At 39.1% G+C, this 19,428-nt stretch overlaps 1 protein-coding gene across 8 annotated transcripts in view; it reads left to right on the top strand.

Moving 5' to 3' along the window:
* The window catches only part of DGKQ (diacylglycerol kinase theta), an 82,597-nt gene that overhangs the window by 54,751 nt on the left and 8,418 nt on the right, over nt 1-19,428 (top strand). For all 8 annotated transcript variants that reach the window (XR_014951212.1, XM_031507460.3, XM_077790071.2 and 5 more), the window contains 8 exons: nt 501-616; nt 8,148-8,299; nt 9,658-9,806; nt 10,363-10,544; nt 12,013-12,113; nt 16,266-16,412; nt 17,581-17,692; nt 19,073-19,225. Coding sequence is in view for 7 of the 8 variants with exons in the window: in XM_031507460.3 (XP_031363320.2) it covers nt 501-616; nt 8,148-8,299; nt 9,658-9,806; nt 10,363-10,544; nt 12,013-12,113; nt 16,266-16,412; nt 17,581-17,692; nt 19,073-19,225 (1,112 nt within the window). In the remaining variant the exon portion in view is untranslated. The remainder of the gene's footprint in view (nt 1-500; nt 617-8,147; nt 8,300-9,657; nt 9,807-10,362; nt 10,545-12,012; nt 12,114-16,265; nt 16,413-17,580; nt 17,693-19,072; nt 19,226-19,428) is intronic.

The raw sequence follows: 19,428 nt of genomic DNA, 5'->3' as shown, positions 1-19,428 counted from the left end.
CTCTTTTGTCTTCCCTTCTTCCCTAACTTCTACATTCATAACCTAAGCCAACATAAAGATCTAAACTTGATTATCAGCCCCAAATATTTGCTTACAGTAATTCTTACTGTTAATGAACAGAACTAATGGATTTTTAATAATTGGATACAAAATGAAACCTGATACGTCTGTCACTTGTACATGATGAGAACAGAATGTTGGTAATGATAAAGAGTATGCAAATAGGCCCTACCTCTGAAGCTCAAAGGAAATCTTTAAATATGCATTAGTTCTGTGCTGTAGTTCTTGTCTTCAAGTTGTTTTGGTTTAGCAAAAATCTGAGGGTAGGAAGGAAGGTTTAAAAATATAACAACACAATTCAACTGATAACAAAGGACTGCAGAATAAGTTTTGCTGAATAATGTCCTCAGTAAACTGAGTAAACTTGTGCTGTAATATGAGACTATTTTCTAATAACAATAATAGAAAATATAAAAATTAGTTCTGATGCCTCTTTACAGGTGCTGTTGTACTCCGAATTTCATGTTTTTCTGAAGCTGAAAGAATATATATGCTAGTTAAAGATACTGTTGTCAATGACAAGCCTCTGAATGCTGTGGTGATTCCTGCAGTTATGGTAAGAGACAGGTTCGAATTTAAAAAATGTCTTTAAAAGAAAACACAACTGCCTTAAAACTCTTTCTGCTAGAACTAAATGAAAATATGTTTTATTCAACTAGGCGATACTATAAGTAGCGTGACAAAAAACCCAATCCACTTCAGAGCCTGTACTTCATGTATATGATATATTCAGTGAGTTAAGTCATTTGTCCTGTCATTGTTCAATTGTCAATCTACGGTTATCTAACTGTACAACTATAAAGAGGAGGAAAACAATTTTTTTTCTCTTTGTTTCTTTCAATGATCAAAACATTAAGTGGGGTTTTAGTTTCAGCTGATAATGTCTTAAAATGCTTACAAAACTATGTTATGGGAGCTAAATGTATTTCCTCACTAACCGTGAGGTAAAACACCCCTGCTTATTTTCTCAGTGATATTATCTTCATTTCCGCCATTCTGTAGCAGAGGCAGTTTGACTTTGTTTACTCCTTGAGAATCTCAGAAGAACATAGTCTTCTCAAAGGCGAAGTGCAAGAGTCCTTTCACAATTACAGGCCTGATTCTGATTTATTCTTGTTACTAATCACTTTCATGTGAATCAGTTTGTTTAATAATAGGTTTCATGTTAATAAAGTGAGTCAAGGTGGGAAGAGAAAAATAATTAACTGAGCGAAGTGATATTTTTAACCAGGATTATGTAGGTTCTGTACAAAAGAGAATGTTGCTGTAGTTACACAACACCTCATCTGAAAGTATCTTGCAATTACTATCTTTCTGGAACTGCATTATGGCAAGCAAAGTGTAAGTCTTGGCTTGACTTCTTGGAACATCACAGAAGGTCAAAAAATTACATTATTAGTGGGAATTATGAAACAACTTTATAGAGGAGGGTATCAAGTTCAATGGCCATAGTTGTTTACTCGCATACCTGCTTTCACTCTTTAAAAATTAGTCCTACACTTGTCAAGACTTCCTGAAGGCAAAATTATGGTTTTTATACACATAGATACTAGTGGTAGTGCTCACATGCAACTGGCAAAATCAAAAGTTACACCCCCTCCTAAAAAACTGAGAGCCTTTTTCTTATGCATGCATAGGGATTACATTTTGTGAGTTCCTTAGAAATCAAGGCCCCCTTGTCCAAACTAGGTTTCAAAGGGCCTGTTGTGAGGAACAGAAATGTGGACATTGCTGTCTCTTATCTGATGCAAGATAGTTTTTTGAAACTCCAGTTCAGGGGACTGCTAGGGATTAATTTCTCATATGTAAGCAGGAGAGAGGAACTGTACATTGGCACAAACATTTTGTTTCCATTTCAGCAGGTGTTGTTTATATTTGGTCATATCACTGAAAGGAGCCAAGAGTTAATTTAAATGATACTTCAGGTGTTGTTTTAGGTAATTAGGTCTACCCTAATTATCCAGGGTAGACTAATGGTGGATCAGAGTCTTGACTTTGGGTAGCAGTCGGACTAGATGACCTCCTGCAGTACTTTCCAACCCAGGCTATCTTTTTAGTCTGTGATTATATTAGTCTTTGTTTATATGTGTGATGATTTAAATACAGTATCAGGAAATACACAGGAACTGACACAATACTAAATTTACACCATGTTTAACATTTCTTTTTGTGAGTAAAATACAAGGGCATTAGCACTAGCAATTTTTCAAATTGCCAGTTAAATTAAAGAAAAACCCAACCAATAAAAAAAATGAAACCAAAATATCCCTTCTTAAATATCGGTAAAAGTACAGAAGTATTGTTGGTTAGCAGGTTGCTAGTCTTATTTTTCTAAGGTGAAATTTGCTTTCTGGGTGTCTTACATTTGCTTTCTCGGTGTCTCTCTAAGGAGCAGGCATGATCTAGTCTGGCATGCTCAGGTCTACCCAAAGCAATTCACCCTCTTATTACCATTACTGAGAAATCTGAGCTCAGAATCAGTTTGCATAAGCTCCTTATTAGAAAGTCAAGCAGTAGTGTTATTAGATGTGTTGATCTCTTCTGCTGTTTCAGGCCTTTAGGAATTTAATCAAACATCTTTTCATTTCACAATACTCAATTAAATGGAAAAACTCTCTTCACTGCAGTGAGGGGAAAAAAAGTGCACTATGTTATAAAGCTATTTATCTGCTGTTTGTAAGGAACTGTGGGGACAGTTTGCTTTCACTCTTTAGTATTAATTCAAGATGAAAGACATTGCAGGACTAAATCTTTCAATTCAGAACTAATTTTACAACTTGTTTTGCAGCACAGGCAAGCAAGGAAATCAGTATGAGGCCAAAATCACCACAGGTTTTTGTGGCTTTATCACAAATGCCTTTTACTAGTGGAGTTCCCTCTGATATACTGTGTTTAGACTTGTTAAGAGTGGCAAAAAATATGTAGAAGATTCCCAAATAGATGAAAATTTCAATTTCATTCATTCTACTAAAGCCTCACACTTTACAAATATTTACAACTTAAATGCATTTAGTTAAATGAGCATTTTAGCCAAAACATGAGTCTTGCTTTTCACCCTTCTGAAAGGTTTGTCACCTTTTTCACCCTTTGCTGGAAGGGTTGTCAAGGATTGAAATGGACTGCCTCGGGAAGTAGTGGGGTCACCAGTCCCTGGAGGTGTTCAAGAAGTGACTGGATATGGCACTTTGTGCTGTGGTCTAGTCAACAGGTAGTATTTAGTCAAAGGCTGGAATTGATGATGTTACAGGTTTTTTTCCAACTTTTATGATTCTGTGATTCTTCCATTTCTGCAATATGCCAAAAAATAAAGAAAAAACTTTGGGGTTGACCCAGCTGCTGCTCCAGTAGTGCTGCAACACCTTGCATATCATTTCTTATCAGATAATGGGTCCTTTCTGGCCAGGGTGGAGAAAATTTTGTGCTTGGGGCATTATGAGTCCTTGCACATGGAATATGCTGCTGGCAGCCATTTGCAAATGTTGGATTCTACTTGTCAGATATCTGCAGTTCCTGGAGATAGCCTCCCGCCCAGGAAGATGTGCTGTGGTTCTCACACTGGTAGGGTTGGTGGCACAGAACGCCTTTTTCTGCTTTGTTGTGAGATGTGATTACACAGTACAGTCAATGGAAAGGGGATTAGCATGGATAATAAACATCTTGCCCCAGTTTAAAATGGTGTTGTGCTACTCCTGACAAATTAAGCAATTCACAGTGACTGTCAGAGTGTCTAAGTCACGCAGCCTCCTTCAGCTGTCTGTAAAAAAGGAGCAATAAATTCCTTCCTGAATGCCAGCCAACACAAAACCCTTCACAGATTTCACTCCTTAAGCACAGCACTGAAGCCAGGGCTAAAGGGGGAAGGGAGTCCTCGGGCTGAGTCACATACTCTCTTCTGCCCAGTAACAAACTCACTCCTCTTCCTCAGTGGGGCTTTATTAAGGAACTTTAAAAACTGTTCAGCACTAGAGTGCTACCCTTGTGACTGTCTGTAATTGTAACAAAGAGTGTGCTCTTGAGAAAGCACAGCACCCTGCTCTACTGTACAAACTGTCAAAGAGTTTTTAATTCTTACAAAAAAATAGTTTTCCTAGAAGCTGGCCTTTATCTGGGGATATAACAGTGTTTCTTACTCCTTTAAGTTTAATGAAGAGTTGTGATAGGAAGCAAGGTCACTGTAAGGACAAGCACTTTTTTGAAATCTTCTTTTTATTCTGAATAGCTGTATCTAAATGGGTATAGTTAGGAATTCATATTGGAAGTTACCTTAACAAAGATGGGTTTGAATAGTAGGACTATGCACTTTACACTAATTACAGATTTTTTTTATTAGTTCTAGGCATTTACTGTAGCTGCTTGTGAACCTTAGTAGCATTCTGGGTATATATTTAACTGGTTTAGCGGGTTTTAGGTACACTTGATAAGAAATACCATTGGCAATTTACAGTAGAAACTGTAAATACGTATTTGCAAGAATCTATGTTACTTGGATAAGATCTCAGACAACTTTACAAAACACAGCTGTGCTTTTGAACGCCTTAGAGTGTACCATGTCTCAGAAATAGTTGTGAATAGTTATGTTGCTTGGTTTTAAACCCAGTGCATTAGAATGTGTCTCTAAAAGCAGGTAATCTAAAACATGTGTTCAGCATGTTACTTCTGTATGTCCCAAACCAGTATTTTTAGAAACTGATTTCCTGAAGAAGAAAATATATTCTTGTTACATTCAAATATTCTTGTTACATTCAAATAAGGTATTTGTTAGACTCCAGAGCTGGGCTAATTTCTTTGCTATTATTCTTCTTTGAAAAAGTTTTTGTTACTTTGAGCTGCAGAGCCTCATATTTTTTCTTTTTACTATCCTGTTAACCCCCTTTTTTTTAAACCCCACAAGTTTCCAGGCATTGTACCAAGCCTGAGGTTTCAGGTGGCTGGTATTGTGTTCAGAAAATTCAAATGGCTAGAGATAAATTTATGTATTTAAAAAGCTTTGAAGAGGAAGAAGTGGAAAGTGGACAGGAGAGAGTAGGGCAGAGTAAAATCTGGACAAGGAGTGCTGGAAGGGAACAGTGTGCTCTGTTACCCCATGGGACATGATGTTTCCTTTCAGAGCTGCTCTCTCTTCTCTTGCTCATGGGATTTAACCCCATACAGTACAACAGGCTGGGCAGAGTGGCTGGAAAGCATCCCAGCACAAAAGGATCCCCTGGACGAAAAGGACCAGCTAGGGATGCTGGTCAACATCTGGCTGGACATAAGTCAGGAGTGTGCCCAGGTGGCCTTATTGGCATCCTGGCCTGTATCAGCAATAGTGTGGCCAGCAGGACCAGGGCAGGGATTGTCCCCCTGTACCCAGCATTGGTGAGGCCATACCTTGAGTGCTGTGTCCAATTCTGGGCCTCTCACTTCAAAAAGGACATTGATGTGCTGGAGTGTGTCCAGAGAAGGAAACAAGGCTCACAAAAGGACCAGAAAACATGTTTTATGATAATTGGCTGAGGGAGCTGGGGTTGTGTAGTCTCCTGAAGAGGAGGCTCAGGGCTGACCCCGTTGCTCTCTGAAACTCCCTGAAAAGAGAGTGTAGTGAGGTGGGGGTCGGTGTCTCCTGCCATACCTGCAGTGAGAGGGCAAGTGGAAATGGCCTTAACCTGAGACATGGGAGATCCAGATTACATATTAGAAAAAATAATTGTCACTGTCAGGGTGGTCAGGTATTGGAAAAGATTGCCCAGAGATGTCACCATTCCTGCAGGTGTTTAAGAGGTATCTAGAGCTGGTGCTGGTGATGTGGTTGAGTGGTTTAGGTGTTAGAGTCATTGACAGGGCTGGGTGGGTGGTTGGACTTACTGATCTTAAAGGTGTCTTCCAACCTTGATGATTTTGTGATTATCAAAGGGCTGTTCTAAGTGGGATATGTCAGATGATGATGCAGGAAATGATAGAGTAATGAGATGGGCTTTACTTCTGAAAACACCAGAGCTCTGCTTACTCTTCCATTAATGCTTGAATGGCTCAAGGGAACGAAATCCACTTGTCTGTTTGGGATGTGTGGATCCTTGCTGTTGTCTTAATACCCAAGGAATCCCTTATGTGACAGTGGCATGCATTATGTTCCATAGACTTCCTTTGCTGCCTACAAATTTCCTTTCTATGTGCTTAACATAAATTAATACATTACCCTTGTTATGTTTTGGGCATGCTTTGAGTAATTGCTTCCCCCTTTCCAATAAGGCCTGAATGTAGAGGCCAAAGGTGTTGTGTTTTGACTTCAGTTGCCAGTCTAGCATGAAGGTAGTTCCTTTCAAGAGAGCCATGTGCACAGCTTTCAGCCTCTTTATCATCAACCTACTTGTTTTGTCTGCAATGGAACCTTTCCAGTAAAATAAAACATTGAGGCTTTTTTGGCTGTTTGTCCTCCAAAACAGCCCTTGTTTGTCCCATTTATTTTTCAAGAAAACAGATATGTTTTCAAACTTAATGTCTTGTAGATTCTGACAGATGAAGAAAGAAGGGGTTAGTGTGTGCCTACTTCACCAGCCTTTATACCTGATTAGTGTTCCTTTTCTCAATGTTTTCTCTTTATCAAGAGACAAGTCACACTGGATGGCAGAGTACATTTCGCATGCAAACAGTGTTAGAAGAGAAGGATTTTTATGTGTTTGTCAGCATGTTGACACATCTGGCAGGGTGTGACTTGCAGAGGATTAGCACCCAGCTCTTCTAAGAACAGGAGGTTAGAAGAAATCTCTCAAGTACTGTGGAGACAAAAACAACCATTTGTTTGTAAAGTGCCTAAATCAGGTTGCAGGTCTGGAGTATCTCAATTTTGGACTCCATTTTTCATCCCCACAAATATAACTCATAAATTTGACCCGATTTCTCTGTTGTTCGCCTCACATCATGGTCTCTGGTGGTTGCTCACAGGCAGCAGCTGAAAGGCTCTCTGGTGCCTCCTCCTCCTGTCTGTAGCTGTTGGTATCTCTCCACATGCCTGCATGCTGCAGTCATGCTGCTGCCTCACCAACTCCTGAATCATTCTTGTCTAAATTGACTTATATTTAGCACTGTTGTTCTGTTCCCTGAATCCATCTGGTCAGCTGCATGACAAATTGCTGTTCCCTGAATGCTCTCCAATTTGTAAATAACAATTACCACAACTTAGGGACCATGGCAAACATTTCTGTTCAGAGGTGAAGTTGTTGAAACGTCCAGTGGACTTTTCTGACACGTACCTGCACCCCAGCCTTGTGGCAGGATGGATGAAAGGTGTGCTGATGATTTCTAATCTTTCTAGAATTACTTAGAAATCATTTTACATAACTATTTATGGGCAGACAGGCTTGGTAAACAATAGTCCCAAGGTGCATCTGTTGGCTGGAAGTTTTGACCTCCAGTGAGGCTGCAGATATTGTTCCTATGCAGTCCATGGAGTGCCCCAGGAAATCACATCTCTGCAATGTCCAGTGGCTTCCTTTGCAGTTTCTGGAGGCTTTGCATGTCCTTTCAGCAGCAGCTTCAATAAGTTGTAAGATTCTGACACCCCTGAGTAAATCCGCATGATGAAAAAGCTTAGCTTACGTATTTTTAAAAGAAGCTTTCAGCTTCTAATTTCATAGGGAGAGGTACACCACTGTCTGCCCCAGACATCTTCATTTTTAAATGCTTTGTCCTTGTAAATTGACATGCATTCTAAGACAACCACAAAACTAAAGAAAGATTTTCAGTTGGTTTGGGGAGAAGTTCCTGCTTTTCAAGGAAACTGTTTTAATTATACAGAACTCTTATCCCTCACACTGTTTTTTGGCAAGACTATTTACTGAAAATGGGTAGGAAGGGCTACTTAAAATGACTTTGTTTCTAATGTCAGACTAAAATGTAGACTTGAAGTTGGTTGAGGAACTACCTTCAATTCCTAGGGAAGCAAGATCAGCAGCTAACCTGTCCATTGGCTGGACATTGAATCTTTTTATTTATAGAATCTGGATTTTTTTTTAGTAGGCATCAAGAAAGCATCAGATAATATTTCTGAGATGCAGAATTTTCCTGCCTTTTCATGGCATTGACTTATCCTTTTTCCTGTTTTCTTTCAGGCTTCCAAGATACCACAGAATTGTTGCCCACTTCTTGTATTTGTGAATCCAAAAAGTGGTGGTCTAAAAGGTCGGGATCTACTGTACAGTTTTAGAAAATTGTTAAACCCACATCAAGTCTTTGAACTTACCAATGGGGGCCCACTACCTGGGTAAGTCATCATGTATAATTTTTTTTTTATTTACATTGTTTTGTTATGTTTTTTTAAAGGATAACTAGATTCCTTTATTTTGAAGATCTAAATTGCTTCTGTTCTGTGCCTGAAGATGAGGGCAGTGATCATTTCCTTCTGACTGTTCTTATTGTGAGAACATATTTAAACTTTGTAATTGTCTAAAGAAAAAGAATAGAGTAGTTCCTGATATATATACTTCTGTCAAATCTAGCAGAGTCTGGCCCTGGGAAAGTCATATATGCACTTTATAGTAGCACATATTTAATAATTATTGAAAATAAATAGATTTTATAATCGAATAGAGATGGAAAGAGAAGTGTAACATTTCTTGATGAGGGTGGATTTTTGCTTTTATTTCTTCTGATGTTTCATGGGAACTGCCAGGAACGTACAATAAAATTTTCTATTTTGACTCCTGAAACTTGGCCACAGTTGTAGAATTAGCAGAGTTTGCCTGATCACAGCTGCAACATTTCTACAAGGAACAGAACATAATGTGCTTGTAGGAAGACAGGAACTGATGACTTGATTTAATGAACCCCACTTTGTTACAGCTTTATAAAACAAAGTGATGGTTGTAGCCTATTCCTCATTCCTTCACTACTACTTTAGTAAAAAACTTGTCATGACAAGATCTTCAGAACAAAAGCTTTGTGGGAAAAATGCAGCTTATGTAGGAGACAAGATAAACAAGCTACACAAACTAATTATCCTGTCAGAACTGTATAATTCTGTTTTCTTTTTAATGCACTTCAAGTTGCAAGTTCAGTAAGGAGTTCATTTTGTTTTGGCTTTGGAATCTTTCTGTAGCTTTATGGCAAAATGCTCCCACTTGTTCATTGCTTCTTGTCCAATGGGAAATAACAATTATTTTGCATGATATGTTGGTATGTAGGATGAAAAGCCACAAAAGATAAGCATCACAAGGAAAACAGTATTATGAAGAAGAAAATGTACTGTGATACCTATGACTAAGTACGAAAACACCACCCATAATCAACATCTCCTCTAGGATTTAGAGAGTTACAGATGTTCACATTGAAATTATGTCTAGTTATGTCTCTGTCCCCTTTAAAAAGGAAGTGATTAACCATTTACAGAATGTCTGTGAAGAATCATAGAGGAATATGGTTTTTCACTCATTCTAAAATCATCTTTATCTACAACTTCATATTTTTCTATTAATTTTGTTGAATTTGATCCAGAAACTGATGGTAAAGGGGCTTGGGCAGAAATCAATAATACCATGTTATTTTAAATAGTATATTGGGATTTGCATTTCCTATATTCCATTGTAACTTTTCTTTTCCCCTGTGCTTTGCTTCACAATGGAGGTTTCACACGTTCTCCAAAGTCCCCTCCTTTCGAGTGCTGGTGTGTGGAGGGGATGGCACCGTTGGCTGGGTCCTTGGTGCCCTCGAGGAGATCAGGCACAAGCTGGTGTGCTCAGAGCCCTCAGTTGCCATCTTACCTTTAGGAACAGGTGAGAATCACAGTAAGAACAGAAGCTGAGCACAGAAGCCCTCTGGAAAGTTTTGTCTTTGTCTGACACAGGACTCAGTTTTGCAGCTAAGATTCCATGAGATTCAGTTCTGGCTGGTGCTGGAAAGTAAATCACAGTATCACCTTTACAAGAAAATGTCAGTCGTACTTTCAGAAAAACAGCATCAGGAGAAACAAGCATCAGGAGTGTTAATATGTGTGTGGGTGAGTGGGCAGGAGTTGGGAGGGCAAAATACCCTCCTCCTGATGACTGGCGTCTCAACTCCACAACAGGCTTTTCTACCACTTTTTTGTGGAAACACTCCAGTGTCTGTATGCAATGGTAAGCACATTGTGCAGACACAACACATTTAGAATCCTTAGATTCTAAACACAAAAGAATCCTTAGATTCTTTTTTTTTTAGTTAGCTCTTCCTTCCAAACAAATGAATTCTGTGATTTGATTGGAGCACCTTAGTGCAGTATGATTTGTAAAACAGGGCTGATGCACCAATTATGAAACACGATCATGTTTTGGTGTTCTTCATGTTGCCCAGGTAATGACTTGGGGAGGGTCTTGCGCTGGGGAGCTGGCTACAGTGGGGAGGACCCATACTCCATTTTGGTTTCTGTGGATGAGGCGGATGATGTTCTCATGGATCGCTGGACTATCCTTTTGGATGCAGAAGAGCCAGCTGAAGGTGCAGAAAATGGCATTGCAGAACCTGAGCCTCCCAAGGTGAGCTAAGCACCATTTGGATGTGATTCTTAGGAACTGTTGCTCTAGTGAAAATCACAAAGAAGATGGGTATTAACATAATTTAATTTTTACTGCTCACTTGTCGTTGTGCTTGGGACTTACTGAGCTGTTTCCTAGTGAATACAGCACATGTCTGGACCTATGTTTTGGTTCTGGCAGGGCTGGTTGACTGCAGAGCAGCTTTTGTAGCTATTTAGCAAAAAGCATCTGATAGAGGATTAATGAAAATATTCACATGGCGATGGCATTCCTATTTGCTTCAGCTGGAAAGCAAATGATTTCTCAAATAAGAAAAGGCTTGGGAAGAAATGCCAAAACACACTTGTAAAACTGGATTGTCAACCAAAAAACATTCCCTTCCCCAAGAGGTACTCTCATCTTTTCTTTCACAGTTTAAGAAATTACTAGGAGTTGGTAGCATATACAGGAAGTAAATCCTTCCATCATCTTACTGCTATTGTGTGTCTGTATATGTGCCATCTGTTGTCTGCTTTTTTTTTTTTTTGGGTGAAAGCCGCTGTCACTTGGTTCATATGAGCTTGTTTCTGTTTAGGAAAATAAAAATATTTATTGTAGATGGTGACTTTGGAGCTCTATGGGAATCCTAGTTCAGTCTCTTTTCAGATGAAAGGAAGAAATTGGATAAGGAGCTTGCAAAAAAAAAAAAGTAGGAAATCATCTCAATGGTAGCAGTTGTCCAAGATTTTAGTCTGGTCACTGGAAAATTCTAGGCATTATGAGTCAATTGGAGAATTTAAGATGCTCAGGTTCCAGCTATTTTTCGCTTGGTAGAGACAGGGTCTTTTATCCCATCTGCTTTTTAAAGGTGAAGGATGAGAGAGGAGGCCTAGGATAAAAGTTATAGAATTAACTGGCATGCAAAGAAAGATTTAATGGAAGAAATGGTTGAAATCTGTAGAAACTTGAGGCTGGCATATAGGGAGCTAGTTAAAATGCAGCTGAGTAGGTGAAGTCAAATTGTTCATTAATCTCGTATAAACTGGTCACCTTCCAAAGTAAGTAAGAGAGTAAGAGTATCTTCACTATGATGTAATATAAATCCATGACTGATGCCAAAAATAATAGGGGCATTAGTGTTCAGCAGCTTGTGAATTTACTGCATAGAATTGCTTTGAGAGGTTGACTTGGTTTCATTTCTGTATTTTTTTTTTATTTCTGCCTCATTATGCTTGTTATTTTTAATTAAAATATTAAATTTTGAAGTTTCTGATACTTTGGAAATAATGACTAAGCATGTCAACAGTTGTTCATGTGGCTTTATTTTTAGTGCAGTGTTTCTGGAAAATGTTTTTTAGAATCTGTCAAGATGCAAGTGATTTGGAAGAATCATCTGCAAAGCTTGCTTTTGTTGAAAAACTTTGGAACGTCTTGATTTTTCATTTATAAGTATAAGCAGGAAATGATACTTTTTTTTCCTTTTGGTCAGATTGTACAGATGAACAATTACTGTGGTCTTGGCATTGATGCAGAGTTGAGCTTGGACTTTCATCATGCTAGAGAAGAAGAACCAGGGAAATTTAATAGCAGGTAATCCTGGGGAATCTAGGTATGAAGGTCAGCTCTCCTGTATTGCATTACTTCTAATTTACACTACAAATGATAATCTTAAATGCTACAGGTATCTGCTAATATTGCTTGTGGCACAGGTGGGACAAGGAGGAATTAAGCTAGCCAGGAAGCCACAGACACAGAATTCCTGCGTTTTGTTGGTTTGGGTATGGTTTAGGGTTCTTTTCCTTTACCGAGAGAGCACCAAAGCAGTTTTAGAAGCCATGTCATTTTTATTCAGTATTCTTAGTTGCCAATAGCTGCATTGTTGAGTTCAGTGAAATTTTGAGATAGTGGAAATATCTCAAAGCCTTTAGTAAGAGTGAGGGTAGTGCTGCTACATGAACAATAACCACTGTTCAAAAGTATTCGCAACTTTGACTATACCTTTTCCAGTTTTGCCTAGTGCCGTTGCAACACCTGCATGCTGGTATTAAGGATAAAAAACTCTCTGCATCTCAAGTGAAAATGTTATTAAAAATGTGTTGACAGAGACCTTCCTCCTCTCTGGCATGCACATCAACCAGTAATGGGACTTTTTCTTCTTCCCATAATTCCTGAAATTGATGAGCAAAAGAAATCATGTCTGTGTAATTAATCAGTAACTCTTTATAGAAACAGGTTTTGTTTGCTTTCCCATATGTTTGTGATTAAATGCCTTCTAAATTGTCTCTTGGTTGCCAGAGTTACAGCCAGTTACAACTATGTAGTGTTCAAACTGGAACTATTAAAAATATTCTCTGACCGGTTATGAGTGCAATGATGTTTAATCCAACCTATCTTGTAGTGTTCTGCCTATCATTACAGGCACTGCCCATGGTGTTTTTCTTAAAAACTGACTAATACAGTTTATGTAAATATAGGTGGCTCCTGGTACATAAGTAGCTGTTAGCCACTGGTTTGCATTTTCAATATGCTTGACTGACAGCATCATAGGTAGAAAATCAGGCAATAAGTTTGTGCGTGGCAGCGTCCATTCTAGTAGGTGAAACTTTTCTAGATGGACTTGTGCAGTTAATAAAATGTATAAGTTATGTTAATTCTTTCTTCAAAATATACTACTCCATATTTGCAAAGCTGCAGCACTTCAAAATATGCATTGTCTTCTTATTGCCTCTGCATTTAAGGGATATGCTTCGATTGTTATTGCCCTATGTGCTTTTAATCCCTGTCATCTTCATCTCAATTATTTCCAAGTGTGCAGCACCCATAGTGCAGTGGACAATGTCTTGGTATCATTCTTTCAGGATGACTTGAAGGACTATAATTAATAATTAATTTCTTTTCCCCAAATCTAAAGGGCTATGTACTTCTGAAAAGGAAACATGAAATAATGAATTGATACTGAGGTGTATTTTTGCAGAAGCCAAAAGCTTGTTCATGCTAACAGTGCTGACACATACTATTTACTTTGACTGCCTGTGAAAATGACTGCTAAAATAGTTGAATTTATGCTTCCCCATCATAAGCAAGTGCACACTCTTTTCAGTAATATCAGTAATATTTTTAATCATTTCTTGTAAATTAACTAAAGATGGTATCTACTTAATGCAAGATGCAGCAGCTGCTGGCAGGCGAACTGGCTATTCTTGAGTGCTGAACAGGAAGTTTTGGGTTGTGGCAACAGAAATTGCAGGTAGTCCTTGGAAGAAATATGGGCTTGAGTGCTCTTCTGAAGCAAGACCTTAAACTGATAAATGTTCCAAAAGCTGTGTGCTCTCTTGCCTCACTCAGTAGTCTCTTTTTTATGCTCTGGACTGCTTACCTTTAGCTAACAGCTCAAAGTGCAGTGATAACACCCCTGCAGGAATTCAATGCTGATCTTGCATTGCAGGGCAGATAAAAATAGTGTGTATTGTGACAGTGATGTTTTTTGCATTGGGGAGTGCCAAACTATATGAGGTTTTTTTAACAGTGTAAAATATAATGACAGGGCATCGTCCTTCATTCACGGAATCACAGAGTGGGTCAGATTGGAAGAGATTACAGTGGTTGTCTTCTCCCACCTCCCTGCTCAAGCAGGGTCGTCCCAGAGCACTTGGCACAGGATTGCATTCCAGATGCTTCCTGAATATCTCCAGTGAGGGAGACTCCACACCCTCTCTGTGCAATCTGTTCCAGTGCTCAGTTACCCACACAGTAAAGAAATTGTTCCTCATGTTCAGGTTGAACTTCTGTGCATCAGTTTCTACCCATTGCCTCTTGTACTTACTTGCTGCCCAGCTCCCTCTTCTTGGCACTGTCCCTTTAGTTACTTACAGACATCGATAGGGTTCCCTCTCTTCTGGAGGCTGAACAGGCCCAACTCCCTCAGCTTTTCCTGGTTAAAGAGATGTTCCAGTCCCTTAATAATCTTTGTGGCCCCACTCCAGGAGATTCATGTCTCTCTTGTACTGAGGAGCCCAAAACTGGGCACAGACTGAAGATGTACCTCACCAGGGCTGAGCAGAGGGGTAGGATCACCTCCCTCAACCTGCAGGTGATGCTCTTCCTAATACACCCAGGATCCAAATGGCCTCTTGGCCCCTAGGACACATGGACATGGACAGCTAGTGGTTCACCAGGACCCCCAGGTCCTTCTCCTCAGAGCTGCCTTCCAGCAGATTGCCCCCAGCCTGTGCTGGTTCATGGGATTATTTCTCCTAGGTGCAGGACTCTGCCTTTGCTTCTTGTTGAATTTCTCTCTGCCCATCTCTCCAGCCTGTCAAAGTCTCTTTGAACAGCTGCAGAGCTGTCTGGGGTATCAACCACTCCTCCCAGCTTTGTGTTATCAGTGAACTTGCTGGCGAGGCATCTGGCTCTTCATCCAAGCCATTCCCAGGGGATCCTGGAGCAGTCTTTAGGATTGCATACTACAGAAGAGATCACATCTTGCTTGTACCATCCAAAATGGTAGGAGATTGCTGTGGCAAGCAATTTCCTAAATGCAAGGTTTGAGAGAATATTTTGCACCATTTAATGCAAGTTTAGACTTATTTTAGAGAGATATATAGCTGTTCTGCAGTTACGGCACTGTGAAGTATTCTTTCAGTTTCTGAAGGCTTCCTTCTTCATGCAACAAAAATGAATATTTCTTGAGGATACTGGAAGTGTTGTGTTTCCTACTGATAGTCCAGTATTTTTCAGTTGTATCCAAATTAGACAAAAGCTGTCTTAGCATAGACACATCTTGCATGGAGCGGAAGTGTATATTAAATGGTGTTACATGAGGTACCTTTAATTTGATGCTATTTTAAGCTGTTAGGACATAGGACTAATAATTTCCAGTGTAGTAATTTAAGATAACTGACAAGTCTGTAAAGTCTCTGTCTGAAGATTTGGCTGTAACCTGCATTGGCTGTCTTTACCACGTTAATGTCTACAGTATTTAGATGTAATGCTAGAAAGATTTCGCAGAGTTGAATTGCAATGACACCCATGTACTAGTAGGGTAAAATAATGGAAATTTATGCTTTTTATTTTAAGGCTGCCCTGAAGGCCATGTATCCAAAGGTTTCCATTATAGAAGAAAATAGCCTGTGTGTTTAACTATCTTTTGTTTATCTTATTCTTAAAATATTTTGCCATTTCTAGGGATGCCATAAAAATCTTCCTCATCTTTTTCATTCTAAAATTAGATATGTTAGAGCTCTGTCACAAGTTGAGATTACTAAGCCTGTTTTAAGTTTCTGCTGCTAAGTACATTTCAAATTAATTAAGAATGTGTAAAGCAAAGATTTTCAAATGTTTTTTTGCCATAAGTATTGTAGCATTACTTGAGAAAACAATTCAAAATTGGTCATGATGACCTCTAAGTCTTAATTAAAAATGTAATCTTCCAAGCCAGGAGTTTACATTTCAAAGAGGCATTGTATTCAGGCAATGCTTCAAGAACGGACAATTTTTATGTCATAAAATTGCACAATCTACACATGCCTCAACAGCAGAATCATCCCTTAAGTAAAGGTATGTAAAGTAGCAGTTCATGGTTTATGCTTTGTTTTTATGCAGTAATGCTAGAAGAATTTGAAATGGGTTTTAATTGAAAAACTCTTTAAATATATCTGCTAGAGGACAACAGTGGTATACATACAGGGAAGAGTGCTATGCTTGGCCTTACCTTTTAGTTACGAGATCCTTGTCTGCTCGTAGGTTTCACAACAAGGGAGTTTATGTGAAAGTTGGACTGCAGAAGATAAGTCACACTAGAAACCTTCACAAGGACATAAAGCTGCAAGTGGACCAGCATGAGGTGGAGTTACCAAGTATAGAAGGACTCATCTTTATTAATATACCCAGGTAAAAAGAAGAGGAAGGATCCCTTGTAGGTGCATGCTAGACTGTGTGTGTAGAATTGCTGCTTGGTATTTGAGCATCAAATGCCAGATGGTTAGGTAACAGGATCAGTGACAATCGACCTGCACACACTTTCTGACATGCTGGGGACCATGTACCTAAGCAGTTCCTGCAGTGAAGACCAGATGGATTTCAACTGTCAAACACTGGCCAGGTCCTACAGGCGACTGGTCAATATACACGGAGTGTGTGATGCTACCTGGGTAGCCATGGAAGACCACAGTTCAGATACCTTTACAGGCCTATGAGTGCTTCCTTGACACCTGCAAGGGGCTAGAGTAACTGTTGTGTAATTCCATAGGAGATCTGGCTTCCTCAGATGTGATGTTGATAGAGGTAGGATTTTTGTTTGCACAAAACGAGCAGGTAATTAGTCCTGCCATCCTATTATTTTTTCAAGTACCATCTTGTCTTAAACAACCTGTATCTCTTTGCATTTCAGTCACAATGTTTTATTCAAATACTCGTTTTTACACATACACAGATATTGCACATGAGAGCTGTGAAGAAGAAAAGATCCCAATTAAGTGATGAGTAGTTCATGTAGCCAAAACAAAAAGCAAGTGATTTGAGTGGGAAGGGTCAGTACTGCACAAAAAGCAGCATGGTTTAAATTGTCAGAAGCATTTCAGAGAACTGAAGTGCATGAGTATCTGCCTAACTACAGGTGCTTTTGGCCAGGTACAAGAATGAAATCTTGATAACTGTTTTAGCTTTAGTTTCTCTTCGGTAACTTCCACTAATACTATCAAGATGATTAAGAGCTATGCTAAGTTCTTTAATCTTGAAAATTAAGGGTTAGTTTAGCTGTAACCTGTATTTCCCAGCAAACTAAAACTCTACAGAGTTACCTTCTTCCTGTTTACACCTTTTCTTTCCAACTGAAACTATTTACTTTGCTCCTTTTACTACTAAAAGATCTGATAAAAATTCTTTCAGATTTTAGAAAAAGAGTTCAGGCTTTTACAATGCAGGAAAACTACTCCCTCCAGCTGGTGGGGGAGCAGAGTGTGTATCTTTTGAAGTCTGAGAAGCCAGCCACCCATAGCAGGGCACCAGGGCGGTCTCTAGGGGCAGACCACAGGTGGTCACTGGTGTGCTCTCCACACAGCTGGGGCTCTGGGGCTGACCTCTGGGGGTCTGAAAGTGACAACCGCTTTGAGAAGCCGCGCATCGATGATGGCCTGCTAGAAGTGGTTGGTGTGACTGGCGTCGTTCACATGGTGAGTTGGCATCCCAGTAAGCATAGAAGAAACATATTTTGTGGGACAGGCTTATTTATGTGACAAACAGTGCATTGCAAGTGCAATTATGCCGATTTGTTAAGGTTGGGTGAGAAGAAGTAATAGGAATTGAGAACTTGTTAAAAATCCATGGGGAAATATTTAATGACTTAAATAGACTTTGAACCAAGTAGAGAAACATACATATGTGCATATATATATAAAAAGTAATACATTTGTATATATAAAATACAAATATATGTATGTATTGTGGAATGCACTAGCTTTGTCATAACAGGTATCAGTGTCCAAATGGAATGGTTCATGGGATGAAAACAAGATTTTATTCTAATATTACAAAAACACGCACCCTTCACCTAGTGTATTTGTGAAAAGTCTTGTTGTACCTCATCAGAATCACGGTGGAGATTCCATCAAGACAGGTTGCTTTACAGTTATCTGCCACAGGCTTTCTAACACATCACTAAAAATTTGATACCTGCTGCTCTTGATTTGAATGCTACATCAAGCAGGTGGTATGCTGTTCTGCAGAGAATATTATGACTCAACTTATGCAATTCTTTTTTAATTCCTTCATGCATTGCACATTTTTACAATGGTTTGCTATTAGTAACTCAGTCCTGTGGGATGGTAGGTTATTTCTGTCTTCATATCTTACCACTCTATAAAGAAATCTGCTGCTGAAAAAGTATATGTGGTCAGGTAACTAGAAACAACTAATCCATAAAACCACCAAAAATGGAGCTTAAATTTCATGGAGCTCAATCTTTGTTGTTGATCAACTTTATTTTGTAATTTGGATCTTCTAAAATACACTAAAGAGTTGTTTTGGTAGAGATCCTTAAATCTTTTGTGAAAGTAGAAGCAGTTTTGGAGTATAAATGTTAACAAACCTGTGCTTTGGATTTGTGATATTAAGGTTTTTACTTCCACATTTGGAGTTGAGTTTGGAAGAACTCTCTCTGATTAATAAACTGCTTTTAGACTTTGGAATTTTGCATGTGCCGAAGTCTATGTGTATAATTACGTGTTTTTAGAAGTATTTAGTGTGTTACAGAGGGAGAAGCAAAAGCAAACAAGACCTTTGTGAGTTGGCTCCTTGGCCAACCTTTGTGTACAGCTTTGCTTTGGGAGTTGTTTTGCCTCCCACAGCCTGCAGGGGAGTTCTTCTTCCTGGACTAGCTGAAATAATTAATGCTGGGCCAGGAAAGGCACCCTAGTTTTACCTAAGCAGTTTTTTAGCTGAATCTTAAAATGTCAGGTGAAAATAAAATAATATCCACCCAGTTTAATTGCAGCTAGTGTTTGTACTTCTTGTTAGTTGGAGTAATTGATATCCTGGCTTTTATTCCCTAACAGGGTCAAGTCCAAGGTGGTTTTCGATCAGGAATCCGCATAGCTCAAGGCTCATATTTCCGTGTAACGCTCCTAAAGCCAATTCCAGTACAAGTTGATGGAGAGCCCTGGATTCAGGCCCCTGGCCAGATTATAATTTCTGCAGCAGGACCAAAGGTACTGGGTGTAGGTTTCTCTTAGAAATTTGACTTTGTCCCTGCACTGGATGTTACCATATTATATTTCTTGTCTGTTCTCATGCTTAACCCTAAGGGAGCTGCTTAGCACTGTGTGGTAACTGACACAGCAATTTCTAAAGAGGACAGTTTGAGAGCTCTCTACAGTGGCTCAGATGAAGCTCATGTTTAATAAAATAGTCC

The sequence above is a fragment of the Lonchura striata genome, chromosome Z (genome assembly GCF_050655825.1).
Source record: "Lonchura striata isolate lonStrDom1 chromosome Z, ASM5065582v1, whole genome shotgun sequence".
NCBI lineage: Eukaryota > Metazoa > Chordata > Aves > Passeriformes > Estrildidae > Lonchura > Lonchura striata.
Note: the sequence above shows the minus strand (reverse complement) of the source record. Positions and strands in the feature narration are given on the sequence as shown.